At 38.9% G+C, this 17,894-nt stretch overlaps 2 protein-coding genes across 2 annotated transcripts in view; both read right to left on the bottom strand.

The window, feature by feature from the left end:
* LOC131198475 (cytochrome P450 2K1-like) overlaps positions 1-16,119 on the bottom strand; it is a 95,341-nt gene extending 79,222 nt beyond the window's left edge. The window contains exon 1 of the mRNA XM_058183177.1: positions 16,092-16,119. The gene's annotated coding sequence lies outside the window, so the exon portion shown is untranslated. The remainder of the gene's footprint in view (positions 1-16,091) is intronic.
* On the bottom strand, positions 9,003-17,506 carry LOC131198485 (cytochrome P450 2K6-like). Its single transcript, XM_058183188.1, has 7 exons — positions 17,213-17,506; positions 16,086-16,248; positions 15,059-15,208; positions 14,165-14,325; positions 13,856-14,029; positions 13,230-13,377; positions 9,003-9,172 (listed from the first exon to the last, which is right to left on the bottom strand). Exons 1-7 carry the CDS (start codon positions 17,387-17,389, stop codon positions 9,162-9,164), a joined length of 984 nt encoding a protein of 327 aa, XP_058039171.1. The 5' UTR covers positions 17,390-17,506; the 3' UTR covers positions 9,003-9,161.
* Between the last annotated feature and the right edge of the window lie 388 nt (positions 17,507-17,894).

Raw genomic sequence — 17,894 nt, 5'->3', positions numbered from 1 at the left:
ATTGCTACATATGTGGAGGTAGAATGGAAGAGAATGTACTAAACTTTGCCCCATCCTTTTTGTGTTTATTGCCCATTCGGCTGCACAGAAGGAGTCTGTGGGCAGGTGAAGCAGTCAGTCTCCAGCAAGGAGGAGAAACTTTCCTATGTTTCCCTTCCTCCTTGTGTTTAGACATGACTCAAAGGAGTGACAAATGAAGCGTACCAAATGTTCATCCATTAAACTCATTGATTGATTGATATTTGTTTCCTGCCTTTATTATTTTTATAAACAATATAAGGCAGCGAACATACCTAATACTCTTTCTTCCTCCTATTTCCCCCACAACATCAACCATGTTTGGTGAGTTGGGGTGAGAGAGAGCGATTGGCCTAAAGTCACCCAGCCAGCTTTCATGCCTAAGGCAGGACTGGAACTCACAGCCTCCTGGGTTCTAGCCTGGTGCCTTAACCACTAGACCAAATTGGCTTTTTATACAAAGCTTTTCATCCACATGTATACATGCAGTTTTACACAGAGCTCGTGAATCTAATTACTCCACAAATTAAAGTATCATCTTAATTACCTTTTTAAATTTATTTCTTCTGCAAGTACAAAGAAAATCTAGAAAAGAATATAATGAACAAAAACAGATTAAAAGGAGGTTTACAAACATACAAACATCTTGCTTGAGCAGGGGGCTGGACTAGAAGATCTCCAAGGTCCCTTCCAGCTCCACTGTATTCTATTCTATAGTCAAGTTAGCTAAAAATTAAAAAGGATGTTAATGTAAGTCTACAATTTGAAAATTTGAAAAGCACTAATATACCATTATATAAACATCATTATTACGTAATAATTACCAAGCTGGCAAAGCCAACTGAATATACTTTATGAGGATTGCTATCATATCACCCCTTATCCTTCTAGAGAATTGCAGAAAAAACCTGAGGTTTGTCCCAGAGAGCTGATGGATAGTTTGCCTGTGATTCTTGACACTGCCTGGAATAAGCATGTAAACAAGGCCCTGGACTGGATTGCTCCAATACCACTTGTGATTGTGCATAAATCCCAGGGGTCTCTCTGGTAGATGAAATGCCAGAAGAAACCACCGGGGAATTTTGGGCTTCTGGCTTTGCTGGCATTAGTTCTCCAGACTTCTTTTTTAGTAAAGTACCCAGAATTGTGATAATTGAGATGGCATGACAAATTTGTGAATAAATAAGCTGATTGGGAATCACTATGCTTTGTAACTTTTCTTGAATATGACGCACAACTGCAAAGCAATCAATTTCTTCAAATTTGTTAAATGTAAGACATTTCCTTGTGTTAAGCTGGATATTACATGTCCCAGAGCAACCCTTCATTGTATTGATTCAAATCACTTTACTCCTGTCTTTTTTCCTTTGCTTTTAATATTTCCATCTATGTCATTTAGCAACCCCCTTAAGTTTTTCTCTGGTGCTGAATCTGACCATTGATCAGTTCTGAAATTTTAAACATCTGCATCAGGGGTGAAATTCAAAATTTTTCCCTACCGGTTCTGTGGGTGTGGCTTGGTGGGTGTGGCTATGTAGTCATGTGACTGGGTGGGCATGTCCAGTTCAGCAGCCCATTAAACAATACACAGCAGCCCCTTTTTTATTCTTTTTTTTTAATCCTGCATGAGGTTTCCCTACCGGTTATGTGGGCGTGGCTAGGTGGTCATGTGACTGGGTGAGGGTGGCTAGGAAGGAAGTTCTTGAATGTTGCTGAATCTTATTTCTTACCAGAGTTAATATTTTGATCAGAATTTCCTGATTTTATTCTTTCCTATCAGAATCTACATTTCATGAATTTATAGGTTATTACCATTCATCTTCTAAACAACACATGAAACTTAGACAATACTGGATTCTTTGTTAAATTGTGCCTCTCAAAATGAAGGCAATTCAAGACTGAGTAAACAACTTGTTATCATTTTTTGTGTCAGATTCGCGTAACACAGCACAAGTCTTGTACGGCACAGGAGTGGAGATAAATCCAACACCAGGGGTCAGGTCCAGATCATCTTTAGATGTTCCTGGGGGTGGCTGGAAGGTAAATTTCTGCAAGAGGCTGGTAAAGAAGAGGAAGATCTCCATTTTGGCCAGGTTCTCACCTGCACATATTCTCCGACCTGGAAGAAAGCATAGATGGCAAAAAAAGAGATTTAAGTTTATTGGTTTTTTAAACTATTTCACAGGGTTTCACAATATTAACATAACATAACATAACATAACATAACATCAGAGTTGGAAGGGACCTTGGAGGCCTTCTAGTCCAACCCCCTGCCCAGGCAGGAAACCCTATACCATCTCAGTCAGATGGTTATCCAACATTTTCTTAAAAATTTCCAGTGTTGGAGCATTCACAACTTCTGAAGGCAAGTCGTTCCACTTATTAATTGTTCTAACTGTCAGGAAATTTCTCCTTAGTTCTAAGTTGCTTCTTTGATCAGTTTCCACCCATTGCTTCTTGTTCTACCCTCAGGTGCTTTGGAGAACAGCCTGACTCCTCTTCTTTGTGGCAGCCCCTGAGATATTGGAACACAGCTATCATGTCTCCCCTAGTCCTTCTTTGTTATAATAGACCTACTCAGTTCCTGCAACCGTTCTTCATACAGTTTAGCCTCCAGCCCCCTGATCCTCTTGGTTGCTCTTCTCTGCACTCTTTCCAGAGTCTCAACCTCTGTTTTTTATATCGTGGCGACCAAAGCTGCATGCAATATTCCCAGTGTGGCCTTACCAAGGCATTATAAAATGCTACTAACACTTCATGTGATCTTGATTCTATCCCTCTGTTGATGCAGCCTAAATCTGTGTTGGCTTTTTAACAGCTGCTGCACACTGCTGGCTCATATCTAAATTTGATGAGTTCCCCATCTATCCCTCGTCCAAGTCATTGATGAAGATGTTGAAGAGTACTGGGCCTAAAACAGAGCCTTGGGGTACTCCACTGCATACTTCCCTCCATGTGGATGTAGTTCCGTTGAGGACTACACGTTGAGTGCGGTTGGTCAGCCAGTTACGAATCCATCTGGTGGTGGTGCTGTCTAACCCACATTTTTCTACTTTATCTAGTAGTAGGTTATGGTCTACTTTATCAAATGCTTTACTGAAGTCCAAGTAAATTATATCGACAGCATTCCTCTGGTCTACTAATTTTGTCATTTTGTCAAAGAATGCAATAAGATTAGTCTGGCATGATCTGTTTTTGACAAACCCATGTTGGCTGTTGGTTATTACTTTGTTTGCTTCTAGGTGTTCGGTGATTCGTTGCTTGATTATCTTTTCCAGAATCTTCCCCGGTATTGAGGTCAGGCTGATAGGTCTGTAGTTTCCTGGATCTGTCTTTTTTTCCTTTTTTGAAGATGGGAACTACATCAGCTCTTTTCCAGTCCTCTGGCAGCTCCCCTGTGCTCCAGGATCTTTGAAAGATGTAGTTCAGTGGTTCTGAGATCACGTCTGCCAGTTCCTTCAGAACCTTGGGCTGTAATCCATCCGGTCCTGGTGATTTGAACTCGTCTAGGGTAGACAGGTGTTCACTTACCATTTTCTTCCCTATTTTAACTTGTGTTTCTAATCTGTTTTTTGTAGTGCTGTTTTTGATAGGTTGGATTGTTTTTCCTTTTGTGTAAAGACAGATGCAAAAAATGAGTTAAGTAGATCTGCTTTCTCCCTGTTGCTTGTCACCTTCTTGCCACTTTCTCCCAGCAATGGGCCAATTGTTTCCTTGACTTTTTTCTTTTTTTAACATATTGGAAGAAGCGTTTTTTGTTATTTTTTACTTTTGTCGCTAGCCTTTGTTCATTGTGAGCCTTAGCTTTCCTCACTTCATCTTTACAGGCTCGGGCTATTTGCTGATATTCTGCCTTAGTTATTTGCCCCTCATTCCACTTTTTATATTTGTCCATTTTGTCTTTGTATTTGTCAGATTGTTCTTTATGCATCCATGCTGGTTTCTTTTGAGATCTATTATTTTCTTCTTCATTGGTATTGTGTTAGACTGTGCTTTTATAATCTCACTTTTCAAAAGTTCCCAAGCTTCTTGAGTTGTTTTCCCCCTGAGGATTCTCATCCATTGAATCCTTCTCAAGCTCTCTCTAAGTTTATTGAAATTAGCTCTCTTAAAGTCCAAGACTCTAGTTTGACTTTGTTCTACTACTTGTATTTGCTTAATGTTGAATTCCAATATTGCGTGGTCACTTGCCCCAAGGTTCCTGTAGCTTCAACACCTTCTATCATTTCATCTCTGTTAGTGAGAATTAAGTCCAATATAGCTGATCCTTGTCGCCTTCTCTATTTTTGGGAAACAAAGTTGTCTGCTAGGTTTGTTAGGAACCTGTTGGATCTTCCACTTGGTGCAGAGTTTGTTTCCCAGTTGATGTCAGGGTAGTTAAAATCCCCATTACTACTGTGATGTGCTTCCTACATACCTTAGTTAGCTGACTAGCAAAAGTTCATCTACTTCCTCTGTTTGGTTGGGTGGCCTATAGTATAGACCTATGGCAATATCGTTTTCACCCTTTTATATTGACCCAAATACATTCAAGATGATTTTCATCATTGTTGTGCTCTATTTCTGTAGAGATGTAGTTATTTCTTATATATAGTGCAACTCCACCTCCTCTTTTATTTGGTCTATTTCTTTTAAATAATTTATATCCCTCTAGCTGTATGTTCCATTTGTCAGTTTCATCCCACCAAGTTTCCGTAATGGCAACAATATCATATCTACCCTCATTTACTTGGATTTCTAATTCACCCTGTTTATTCCTCATACTCTGTGCATTGGTGTATAGACATTTGAGTCCATTTGGATTGATCTTGTGTTTACTATCTACATAACCTGTGTTGACTGCCCCTACTTTCTTGCCACCTGTTGGTTTAGTGCACATGGTACGGCACTCACTGTTAAATGCTTACGGCACTCACTTGTTAAATACGGCACTCACTTGTTAAATGCAATATTCTTTGGTCATGGAGAGATCAGCATACATTAAAAAAAAATAACAGATCAAAGATATGGAAAGGAGTATGTCCATTTAATGCATGGCTGTGGAAATTAATCCAGAGATTTTGTAAAGTGTGTATTGGGCTTGGGGCAATATTCAGTTTAAAAAATATATTAAAACTATATTTCCATCTCCATCTTTTCCCGTCAGTGTATTCTTTAGATACACCTTGGTTTTTAAGCATCACTTTTTTGCATTTGATTTACATTTTTAATTAACCATCTGGTTGAACACTGATTTATTTTATGCACCTTTTGCTAGACTATAAATGTGAACTTTTTATCTCTTTTTCCTGCTTTGCTTTGGAGTTATCAAACAATTTTGCTTTTGCTACATGGCAACCTATCGTTCAAAGACTTTCTTCTTGATAATTTCACTCCTGATTTGATTCGATTTTTATTTGCATCAGATTTCTACTGCAAGGATTGTGTTATATTAGCTCTTAAAAGAACTGTTTCATTTTTCTTTTTTATATATATTTTTGATCTTTTTTCTTTTTCTTTTTAAATAAATGGGGATTTTCTATTTCTATTTACTCTCTATTGTGGGAAAGATCTTAATTTTTTCTATGGTTATTTTGTTATGGAACATCTACTTCTTTTGTCCTTGAGAGGAATTGCCAATGTTTTCTTGTCAAAGTCTAGCTATAAAATAAATTTGGATTATATTAAAAATGAAAATAACAATAAATGAAGGATTTTGAATATTGCACATTATATACTTTTTAAATTTTTGGGAAAAATATAAGAAAAAAATATCAAGAAAATGCAGGACACAAAAAATAATAAAAGCTTACTGAAGACAAGGAGGGGAAATAAAGTAATAAACCAAGATGAGGAAGAAATAAAAGAATAGAGCAAGAGAGGAAAGTACCTCTCATGAATCAAGAGGTGGGGCAGTTTCAGAATGCCAGATGCCAAAGAAAAATATCTCCCATTAGCACCTTGAGAGATGCATCTATGGAAAGTGTTCTAATAAGATAACAGTCTGTGGTCTTACAATTGATTTAGCCAATTCCATTAATTAAATGGAATTTAATTAATTTTTTCTACCCACCTAACACGACAGACTAGACCTCATATAATACAGCGGTTTCAGATTAATCACCTTGGGGAAAGAGAAGCCTTTGAAAGTTATATCCATGGAGGTTGCATGAGACATATTGGAGGGAACAATATTAGCAAATCTTTGCAATTCATGAACTACAGCATCGGTGTAAGGCATTTTGACTCGGTGGTCAGTCCTTGGTTGAATATCACCAATCTCTCTTGCAATTTCTGCTTGCACCTTACCTGGGAGAACAAAAGGATATTATGTATCAAGATGATTCATTTTTTGAATTTTGTTTTAAGGGGAAGTTAATGCATACATTTTAAATTCTGAATGATACAATAGTCACTGATTGTGATCCTTAGATGAATGCCCTTCAAGCGGTCATTTATATATTATTCTCTTTACAAATGGATTATTCTCACCTACTCTACACCTGGAAGTCTTGCAGACCACTCAGAGATTATATCCAGCCCAGTATGTGACAGGATATATAGTGGTTTGCGTGCATCATTATGCCCATGTGAGCCCACTGGACTATTTGTAATAGGTTTCTTAGTGCAATTTGAGTGCTTGTGAGATTGGGCAAGTGGGCACACTTTAGGTCCATAAATTAAAGGTATCTAGTGGGACTCCAGGAAGTGTGCCTTCTTGGAAGTGGAATGGGACTTTTCGGCTCGAAACCTTCGCCTTGCCTGTTTCTCCTTAAGGCTTTCATCTCTGCATTATAAGCCACAAACATTTCTCCTCTGCTGCCCCTCTCCCAGTCTTTTACCCTGTGGCACTTTGGCCACAGCCTGTTCTGTTTCCCTCCCCCAATACTCCCAACAAAGAATCAATCAAAGGCCTTCTTTTCTAATTTATTTACATAGATAAATGTTCTGGCCACGTCTACCCACAGGCCTGCCAAGTCTTTGGAGATAACGAGGAAATTATAGATAAGGCCAGAATTACTCACGAATATATTCTTCCCTCCATTGATACAGTTTGCCCATGCAAATTCACTGCTTTGTCCAAGACAAAAAACCAGGAAGTTCCACCTCCTTTTTATAGTCTCTGCAGATGTCACTGCATGACCATCATTCTTTGGCTTTGTCCCAATGCTTCCTCTGCTGCGCGCGCCGGTCACGTCTGCGTAGTCTTGCATCACTCCAAAACTGTTCTTGGGGGCGTTGCCAAATCAGAAGAAGGCCCAGGAGAATCAGGCCTTGCCGGCCCCTCCTCCTCCCTTTGGGTGGGTGCCAGGGAGGGAGAGGGCACAGGAAAAGCAGGCCTTGCCAGGTCTTCTCCCTCACTTTCTGAATCAAACGAGTCCAGGAGTCCGGGCCCAGGAACCTGGGTCACAACACAGCCCTTCCATCTCAGACCTTTTGCTATGGCCCATTTGTCAAAGTACTATTTGCATCGGACTTTTGGATTCGCCACCAGCCAACCGGTGCAGGGACTCGGGGGCTTAGGGAGTGGAAGAGTGTGGGCTGCAGTTCAGAGAGAGGCTCAGGAGGGCCAACTATACCCTCCCCCTTTGTCCAAAGTGCCTGAGACAGGGGCTGGTTTGCAAGTAGCACAGTTTTTTGCAGTTCCGCTGGTGTTATTGCAGGAAGCTGCAATTTGTTGATGTATCTTATAAAATTCTTGGACATGGTACCAAGTGCCCCGATGACAATGGGTATCACTGTTACATGTTTCAGCCATAGCCGTGTAGTTTCGATGGCCAGGTCGCGATATTTCATGATTTTTTTCCATTTTTTTTCCTCTGGCATCTCCAGTACCGCGATGTCAATAAACTGTATGTTTCGGCCCTCAACAACCGTGATATCTGACATGTTGTTTTTTTTTTTTATTCAAAAAGTTTTACAAAATTTTTTTCCCCCTTTCCCCTCCTCTCCTCCTTCAACCCTCCCCTGACTTCCCGGACAGGCACAAGGTATAGTTAAAAATAAAACAAACATATGCTAAAAATTTTCATCCCAACTTAATTATACCCCTACAATCATCAATTCCTAACTTCCCCCAAAAACAATCAAGAATAATACATCATAATCATTCAAAAACAGTCTGATAACTCTTAGTCTGATATCTACGTTGAATATAGTCAATCCATTTTTTCCATTCCTTTAAGTATATTATTTCTACTTCAAGTTTCAGCACGGTGGAAAGAAAATCTTTGGCCTTAAGCACTGTGTCAATACGATATCTTCTTCCTTGATAATACACTGTCAAACCAACTGGAACCTCCCATCTAAATTGAATCTGGTATTTCTTAAGTTCTTGTGTAAAAAATGTAAAGTCCTTTCTATCCCTTAACATCTTGGGAGGAATCTCTTTCAAGACCTTCAGCTCCTGTTCTCCTATTTTCAAGTTTTTCTGAAAAGCAAATTGCAAAATTTGATTCCTCACTGTTCTTTTCAAAAAATAAACCACAATGTCTCTAGGAAGTTTCTTTTGCCTAGCAATCCAGGAATTAACTCTATAAATTTTGTCAATTTGATAAGCAACCTCTTGTGGATCAAGTTCAATAAGTTCAGCCAGAGCTTCTGATAAAATTTTTTTTAAATCTTCCCCTTTCTCCTCATTCAAGCCCCTAATTCTCAGAGCTCCTTCCATCATTCTATACTGCATCACCACCACTTGATCTTCATTTTTGTCCAATTTGATTTGCATTCCTCCCATTCTATTTTCTATTTGCTGATTTGACTGAGCAATTTCTTGCACCTCCTCCTCCACCACCTCCAGTCTTTTTGCCAAACCTTGAAAAGCCATCAAAATATCTTCTCTTATTTTTTTATTATTCTCTTTTATTTCCTCTCTTATTTTCTCATTATTATCCATAATCTCCTTAAACCTTTCCTCAAACACTTTCCCTTGCTCTTTAATCAAATCTTCTAAAGCTGGTTCAGAACCCCTTCTACCCCCAGTCTTAGGTGGTTTAGTAGCCATTTCAGTTTTTAAGATTCACAAAATATAAGTCTAAAAGCTTCTCTTTTCCCCTTTAAGTATAGGAAAGCTCATTTCACTTCATTAGAGTCCACACATAACATTTCTTATCTTCTTAGTTACACAGGCTGTTTAGAATTCCATTCGTCACTTTCACTCCCTTTCAGGCGCCATCTTAAAGAGTCAGTTGAAACAAAGAAAAAAAAAGTTTCTCTTTTTAAAAGGGAGAAGTCAGGAGATCAAAAATACTTGCAATCCAGTAATTGTTCGCTCGCACTCATTCCGTCTGCTTAAAGAGATCCATAAAGATAAGACAAATAGCAGAGATGGATACTTTCTTCTTTTCCTGCTTTTGCAGGTGCGCACTGAAGTCGGAGCTTATGGCAGGAATATTTATGGGACCATCGACCCTCAGGGCTCTGCTTAATTAAAAACAAAGCCCCTGGGGAAGTCTACCACTACACACCCCCGCAGCTCTTATCTTTTCCCTTTCATCCAGGGAAAGAGATTAAAGCCGGCTTTTCCTGGCTTTTACGATGTTCAGTGCGGAGCACCTTTAATTAGGAGCTCAGCGAAGAGGTGGCGCCACCGGAAGTCGATATCTGACATGTTATGTTCCAAATAACATTCAAAAGTCCCACAAGATCTTCACTTTCTCATTTTCAATAACTTTTTTCACTTGTGCTCCTATGACTTTTTGGATTCAGGTCTGTCATATTTTTTACATAATGACCAGTGGACTAATTTAGAAACTCAATCAAGTCTAGCTTTGTAATCAGTTTGTGCAGTTTTGCTGCACTCACATATTGCGTGTGAAACAGTTTCAACTTTGTCACTGCAAAGTCAGCAATTTGGATTGTCAGTGGATTTTTGTATCTTTGCTTTCATGGAATTAGTTTATAGTGGTTGTTCTTGAGTGGCAAATATTAAACCTTCTGTTTCTTTCTTGATGGTTCCCATCTTAAGGCATGCCCATGTAAAGTTGTTATCATATCATCATCATCATCATTCCCATCTTTTCTACTACCTACTCCATTGGAATCTTGCAGTTATTATTACCTTGTAGTCAGTGGTGGGATTCAAATAATTTAACAACCGGTTCTCTGCCCTAATGATTTCTTCCAACAACCAGTTCACCAAACTGCTCAGAAAGTTAACAACCGGTTCTCCCAAAGTTGTGCGAACTGGCTGAATCCCACCACTGCTTGGAGTTTGTATGTATACTTGTTGTTTGTATGTATACTGAGACCTTATTCATCGGCATTGTGTGCCCAATCGCACTTGGCCAATAAAGCTATTCTATTCTATTCTATTCTATTCTATTCTATTCTATTCTATTCTATTCTATTCTATTCTATTCTATCTAGACCCGTTCCAGTCCGGTTTCAGGCCTGGGTACAGCACGGAGACGGCTTTGGTCGCGTTGGTAGATGATCTCTGGAGGGCTCGGGACAGGGGTTATTCCTCTGCCCTGGTCCTTTTGGATCTCTCAGCAGCTTTTGATACCATTGACCATGGTATCCTGCTGCGACGGTTGGGGAGTTTAGGAGTGGGGGGCACCGTTTTTCGGTGGTTATCCTCCTATGTCTCTGGCTGATTGCAGACGGTGTTGGCAGGGGGGCAGAGATCGACCGCAAGGCACCTCATGTGTGGGGTGCCACAGGGGTCGGTTCTCTCACCTCTCCTGTTCAACATCTATATGAAGCCGCTGGGTGAGATCATCCGTGGTTTTGGGGTGAGGTACCAGCTGTACGCTGATGATACTCAGCTGTACATTTCCACCTCTAACCACACAACGAAGCTGTCGAAGTGTTGGACTTCCGGTGGCGCCACCTTCTTCGCTGAGTTCCTAATTAAGGGGGCTCCGTACTGAACATCGTAAAAGCCAGGAAAAGCCGTCTTTAATCTCTTTCCCTGGATGAAAGGGAAAAGATAAGAGCTGCGGGACTGTGGTGGTAGACCTCCCCAGGGGCTTTGTTTTTAATTAAGCAGAGCCCTGAGGGTTGAGAGTCCCGTAAATATTCCTGCCAAGCTCTGACTTCAGTGCGTACCTGCAAAAGCAGGAAAAGAAGAAAGTGTCCATCTCTGCTAATTGTCTTATCTTTATGGATTTCTATAAGCAGACGGAATGAGCTCAAGTGAACAATTACTGGATTGCAAGTATTTTTGATTTCCTGACTTCTACCCCTTTTAAAAAGAGAAACTTTTTTTTCTTTGTTTCAACTGACTCTTTAAGATGGCGCCTGAAAGGGAGTGAAAGTGAAGAATGGAATTCTAAACAGCCTGTGTAACTAAGAAGCTAAGAAATGTTATGTGTGGATTTTAATGAAGTGAAGTGAGCTCTCCTATACTTAAAGGGGAAAAGAGAAGTTTCTAGACTTATATTTTGTGAATTTTAAAAACTGAAATGGCTACTAAACCACCTAAGACTGGGGGTAGAAGGGGTTCTGAACCAGCTTTAGAAGATTTGATTAAAGAGCAAGGGAAAGTCTTTGAAGAAAAGTTTAAGGAGATAATGGATAATAATGAGAAAATAAGAGAGGAAATAAAAGAGAATAATAAAAAAATAAGAGAAGATATTTTGATGGCTTTCCAAGGTTTGGCAAAAAGACTGGAGGTGGTGGAGGAGGAGGTGCAAGAAATTGCTCAGTCAAATCAGCAAATAGAAAATAGAATGGGGGGAATGCAAATTAAATTGGACAAAAATGAAGATCAAGTGGTGGTGATGCAGTATAGAATGATGGAAGGAGCTCTGAGAATTAGGGGGATGTATTATTTTTGATTGTTTTCGGGGGTAGTTAGGAATTGATGATTGTAGGGGTATAATTAAGTTGGGATGAAATTTTTTTAGCATGTTTGTTTTATTTTTAACTATACCTTGTGCTCATTCTGGGAAGTGGGGGGGGAGGGGGGTTGTGAAGGGAGGGGGGAGGGGAGGTGGGGGGAAAGGGGGGAAAAATTTTCTGTAAAACTTTTTGAATAAAAAAAAAAAAAGAAGCTGTCGAAGTGTTGTCCCGGTGTCTGGAGGCCATGCGGGTCTGGATGGGGAAGAACAGGCTTAAACTCAACCCCTCCAAGACTGAGTGGCTGTGGATGCCAGCATCCCGGTACAGTCAGCTGCAGCCATTGCTGACTGTTGGGGGCGAGTCATTGGCCCCAGTGGAGAGGGTCCACAACTTAGGCGTTCTCCTAGATGGACGGTTGTCCTTTGAAGAACATCTGACGACTGTCTCCAGGAGAACTTTTTATCAGGTACGCCTGATCCACCAGTTGCACCCCTTTCTAGACCGGGATTCCTTATGCACGGTTACTCATGCCTTGTCACTTCCCGCCTGGACTACTGCAAGGCTCTCTACATAGGGCTCCCCTTGAAGAGCACCCGGAGGCTCCAGAATGCGGCTGCGCGGGTGATAGAGGGAGCTACCCATGGCTCCCATATAACACCTTTCCTGTGGAAGCTGCACTGGCTGCCTGTGGTCTTCTGGGTGCAATTCAAGGTGTTGGTTAACACCTTTAAAGCGCTCCATGGCTCAGGACCAGGTTATTTACGGGACCGCCTGCTTCCACCGTTTGCCTCCCATCAACCTGTGCGCTCCCATAGGGAGGGCCTCCTCAGGGTGCCGTCAGCCAAACAATGTCAGCTGGCGACCCCCAGGGGGAGAGCCTTCTCTGTGGGGGCACCTACCCTCTGGAATGAGCTTCCCCCAGGACTTAGAGAGCTTCCTGACCTCCGGACCTTTCGCCGCAAGCTGAAGATGTACTTATTCTTCCGCGCAGGGCTGGCATAAAACTATTAGTAATTTTAATTGGGTTTTTTATGGTTTTAGTGTGTATTTTAATTAATGGGCCAAATTGAATAGGTTTTTAAAGGGGTTTTTAACTGTATATTGTATGTTTTATTGTGTTTTTACCTGGCTGGAAACCGCCCTGAGTCCTTTGGGAGAAGGGCAGTATAGAAATTAAATTATTCTATTCTATTCTATTCTATTCTATTCTATTCTATTCTATTCTATTCTATTCTATTCTATTCTATTCTATTCTATTCTATTCTATTCTATTCTATTCTATTCTATTCCATTCCATTCCATTCCATTCCATTCTTATTCTTATTTGAAAGGCAACTTCTTGGCTGATCACTTTGCCTTCATTTAAGTAACATTCCAGATGCCAACAATTCTTTTTCAGTCATTTTTATATATTTATTGCAAGCCAATGAGATTAAAGTACTTACTCTGAATTTCTGGGTATTTCATCATTAGGAGTATGGCCCAGCGCAGAGTGTTTGCTGTTGTGTCTGTTCCAGCACTAAATAAATCATCTACAAGACCTATAAGGTTTCCATTATGGAAATATCCATCATGCGTCATCTTCATATTCTCCTGAAGTGTATAAAGAAAATACTAGTAAGAAAGCTCAATCTACCCACATGATCAATATTCCTGAAATCTAAGAGGACACTTCATATGTGGGTAATAGCCTCCCTGAGAGGTTATAGTTGTCCCAAGTTAACTGGATTTCTAGAAGGAAATCAAACAGTTGCACAGAAAGAGAAACGATTGGCACAAAGGGATCACCCATTCCCACCCCCACTTGGACCCACTCCTACAGAAAGGGATCAATATTTAGGGCATTTTTAATGGAGAGAGAAATCAATCTGGGTGTAGTTTTAAGTAGCTGCAGATTCTGAAATAAAGTAATGAAGAGGGAATGATTAAAATGGCTTTGGAAATTTGTTTTGTTTTATATTTCTGAAAGAAAGCTCCTAACCAGCCTGCAGACAGTATATATGGAGACTCAATTTTAAAATATTTTTTTAAAAAATTGGTAATAATAGATATGGGTAAAATAATCCCTTACCTGTTTTTGCCGAACAAGAAATGATTCAATAAAATTCCTCTGGTCATTGTCATCAAGGTCTTGGAGATATTCTATAAAGGTGGTCCGTATGAAATCATGGAACTCCTTTTGATTCCTCATTATTGTTTTACGAGCACCCAAAAAGAACCCCAACTTGGGAAACACATTATATAGCTAAAAGAATGATAAAGAAAAACACATACAATGGAAGTTGAACATTTTGAATTTTTAAGATGGAAATCTCAAACATTTTTATCAAAACAATGCTATGAGAAGTAACATGCTTTGCCAAATATGAAATTAGATTACCAACACAGCAGGGCTTCCCGCAAGCTGAGTATTTTCCCTAATTATCTTCAGTAGTCGTAAAAATGTGGCATCTTCATATTCATAGCGTTTCCCAAGTAGAATAGAAACTATGATGTTGGCAACAGCAGCAGTGAGAATTCTTGTGACGTCAAAGGGTTTCCCTGGACAAAACGATAGATTAAAAAAATTGTGAATAAAACCAGGATGAAATCTGTTTTCTACTGCATTTATACTCAAAATCAGCTTATATAAAGGGAGCATTGCTCAAAGAAAGCTATAGCTAGTGCTGATAACGTTGGAAGTATTTATATCAAAAATATGAAAAAAGTATTTCAATGGTAATTCATTTTTCCAGAATCAGAGCTATAATATCTGACCATACATCAGTGATGTTTTCTTTGCAACTGTGGAAATCCTTGAGGATAAAATATTTAGCAAACTTATTGCAATGCATCCTCATTAAATTATTGTTTTAAAGTTTTAAAGATCAAATGGCTTGACCGAAAGCAGGGAGGAGCAAGAACTCCAGTTTACAACACATTGTCATGCTTAGTTGAAGGACTTGCAACCCACTCTAAATAGAGGATTTAGTGGAGTCTCTAAAGAAGAATAAGTCTAGAAGTGATTGATGAGAGACTGTTGTATTACACTGAATTAACAATTCAAGTTCTCTGGAACCATTTTGACATCCATAAGTCACATTTCTGTAAATATACTTAGCATAAGTTAGACAAGGAAGCATATTTATAGGGAAAAAAACAATGGGTTTAAGAATTGTTTGAGAGAAGGTACCTCCCAACACACTCCTTGGTCATTTGATATAATCTACAGAAATGATTTCCCATTCTTCATTTATCCCAGGAGGAGATGCTCCACTACAGTATACCGACCCACCTGCATAAGTCTCCATTGTCTTTGTTAAGACACTGCACTCTTCTGTGATTTTGTCCTCAATGGTCCTCTTGCCCATTCCATAATCCCGTAATGTGGATAATGTAAACCGTCGCATCACTTTCCAGTGCTCACCATTAGCCAAAAAAATACCTGAGGAGAAAATGGGTAAAATATAATTTTATCATCCTTTGCTCACTCTTGCTTTACACCTTCATTAAAATATGTTCTATCAATCTGATCAAGTGTTTCATCCAGTCTGTCCAGGAACTTGGCTGAAAGGTATTTCAAAGTTTGTGTTAAAGATTTCTGCTCCATTTTCTTTATCATATGCTTTTGGTATCCAGCCTTCAGCATCACCTTATCAAAAAAAAAAAAAAGGTAATTATCATTTTTCCATATGCAAATATCTTCTAATATTCAAATATGATTCAAAACTATAATTCCAAATCATCTGGTGTCTTAATACATTATTATTTTTTCAAAAAATCATATACCAAACACTTTTTTGCTGCATAGTCCAAACATCATACACTTAAAAAACTTAAAATCAAATTTACAGTATCTTTTAAGAATGCAGAAATTCACCAGTGAGTATTATCTGGTCAAAAGAGCCTTAATGTCTGAGAGACACTGGCGAAAACATTGTACAAAGAAAAGGTTTGTATAACCATGTGTATGAGGAGAGAGACAGGCAGAAATCCTTCCTATGGAATTCCTCAAACACCCATCCCCCACCCCCAAATTTGCCAATATGCAGAATGAAACATGGTGGTGAGCAGCATGTGAGGCCTAGGGGCTTGATACAATATTGACAAAGCTTTTTATTCTTAAATTACCTCCATTGGCACTGAGGGACAAAGTCACAGTGGCACAAGAAAGGTTTTAGTTGGATTTTTATCCTTGTTGGATTTTCAGAAGCTATTTCTTTCATCTGAGTTTCTTCTGGTGCAAACCTCAAATGAAAAAATCTATACTGATCACACATCTGAAAGATTTGTCAACTACAATCCAAAATGAAATAACTCACCAAAACCTTTTGTTGCTTCTTCAAAAATGGGAATAAAGGGCCTATCTGCAAATGCATCGGCCTGGTTCACTAGTGCCTCTCTGACAGTCTCATAGCCAGTCAGCACCACCATCTCCTGGAATCCCAATTTGATGCGGAAAATGGGACCATATTCTTTTGACCACTGGAATTCAATAGAAGGGAATCAAAGAGACAATTTTAATCAATAATTAGAATCACATATGTAGAAGATATTTAAGGAACTACATGTCAAAATTCAGAGACACATATAATGTTATTTCTTTTTTTTGTCCTTGAGAATTCTGATGGTATATTCTTCTTTATATTTTTTAATTTTCATATGATCTACTTTTAGCATTTAAAAATGCTTATATGATAAAAGACCCTCACAATAGAAATGCTTTTCAAGCTGAGAAAAGGGTTCTAATATGTTGCAACAACATCATCTGTGCAGGACATACAGTGAATCATAGAATCATAGGGCTGGAAAGGACCTTGGAGGTCTTCTATTCGAACCCTCTACTCAAGGCAGGAGCCTTATATCATCCCAGTCAAATTGTTGTCCAATATATTTTTGAAAGCCTCTGCTAGTGGAGTACCCACAACTCCAGGAGGCAAGCTATTCCATCGATCAATTGTGTCCTAACTACTAGGTTGTATCTCTCTTTAACAAGTTTCCACCCATTATTTCTTGTTCTGCCCTTAATTTTGGCTGTGTGTTGGCCACTGCAGAAATCAATTTAATGGCTTATAATTCTGCTTAAAATGTGCAAACGTAGGAGTTCCTCTAAGTACATCTCCAGTCATTTAAGCTTAAGAGCTTTTATGTTTCCCCAAAGGATCCTTGGGATTTGAACATTTCTGCAAATCTAAATATTCAAAAAATTATTTATTCAAGTAGAACATTTTAGATTGCTTAACAAAAAGATTTTCTTGAAATAATCCTTCCAGAATATTTAAATATATTCAGATACCAGCTAAATCTCCACTTTTTGAACATTTCCATATACATTAAGTGCCATCAGGGAGCACATCAGACTTACCTGACCTAGTTATCAGGTTTTTGTCCTATCCCAACAAGTTTTGACCAAGAACAGTAAAGAGACTTGTTAATTATCAGGCTTTACCTCTATCATTGTTTTGTGAGGCCTCTTCAGATCCATCATGTGCAGATTTCCCAAAATGGGTATAGTCCTGGGTCCTGGGGGGAGATTGGGGGAGCTCTTATTCCTGGAACTGCCCCTTTTCAAAAGAAACATAAGAATAAATAGTAATAAAGTTAAAATTACTCCAGTCCAATCCATTTCCTTTCAGTAAGCAGCCTTCAATAAAAATTACAAGGAATTTTAAAAACTGAAATAATTGCAGCATATAGTTCAAAGCAACGCAGTAGGCAGAGCCCAGCTACTCTTTCTACTGAATCCTCAGACTGCTTTGTTCAATAAAGGACTTTTGAACTTTGCCCTTGTTCTTTTCCAATAGCAATTTGATCTGTCCTGACATGTGTTACACAACTACTGAAAACATCAAAGGTTTACCAAACAAGTTTCATGTATTTGTACTAGATAATAACCCAACTTTTTAAGATCGATATACAATAAATATATAATCTCTTAAAATCATGGAAAACTGTGATCTCCTGTGTTAGCACTTAAATAGAATATTTCCATTTAGAGACAAGAAGAACTAAAGATTGATTCTCAGTTTACACTTTTAACCCACAGAAGGAATGAAATGTAAATTTGACCTGAGAGAGATGTTTCAAGGTCTGATCCATTTGAAATACATTATTTTTAACAGAAAGCCACT

This window comes from Ahaetulla prasina, chromosome 1, assembly GCF_028640845.1.
Source record: "Ahaetulla prasina isolate Xishuangbanna chromosome 1, ASM2864084v1, whole genome shotgun sequence".
In the NCBI taxonomy this organism is placed as follows: Eukaryota; Metazoa; Chordata; class Lepidosauria; order Squamata; family Colubridae; genus Ahaetulla; species Ahaetulla prasina.
This window is presented reverse-complemented; position numbering and strand designations above follow the sequence as displayed.

Excerpts from the sequence above, each read along its gene's own strand:
- LOC131198485 (XM_058183188.1), bottom strand. The coding sequence starts at position 17,389 with ATGGATTGGACTGGAGTAATTTTAACTTTATTACTATTTATTCTTATG. Across the intron at positions 15,209-16,085 it reads AGAAGCAACAAAAGGTTTTG|GTATTTTTTTGGCTAATGGT; the intron begins GTGAGTTATTTC and ends TTTTCTCCTCAG. Across the intron at positions 13,378-13,855 it reads TTCTTGTTCGGCAAAAACAG|GAGAATATGAAGATGACGCA; the intron begins GTAAGGGATTAT and ends TATACACTTCAG.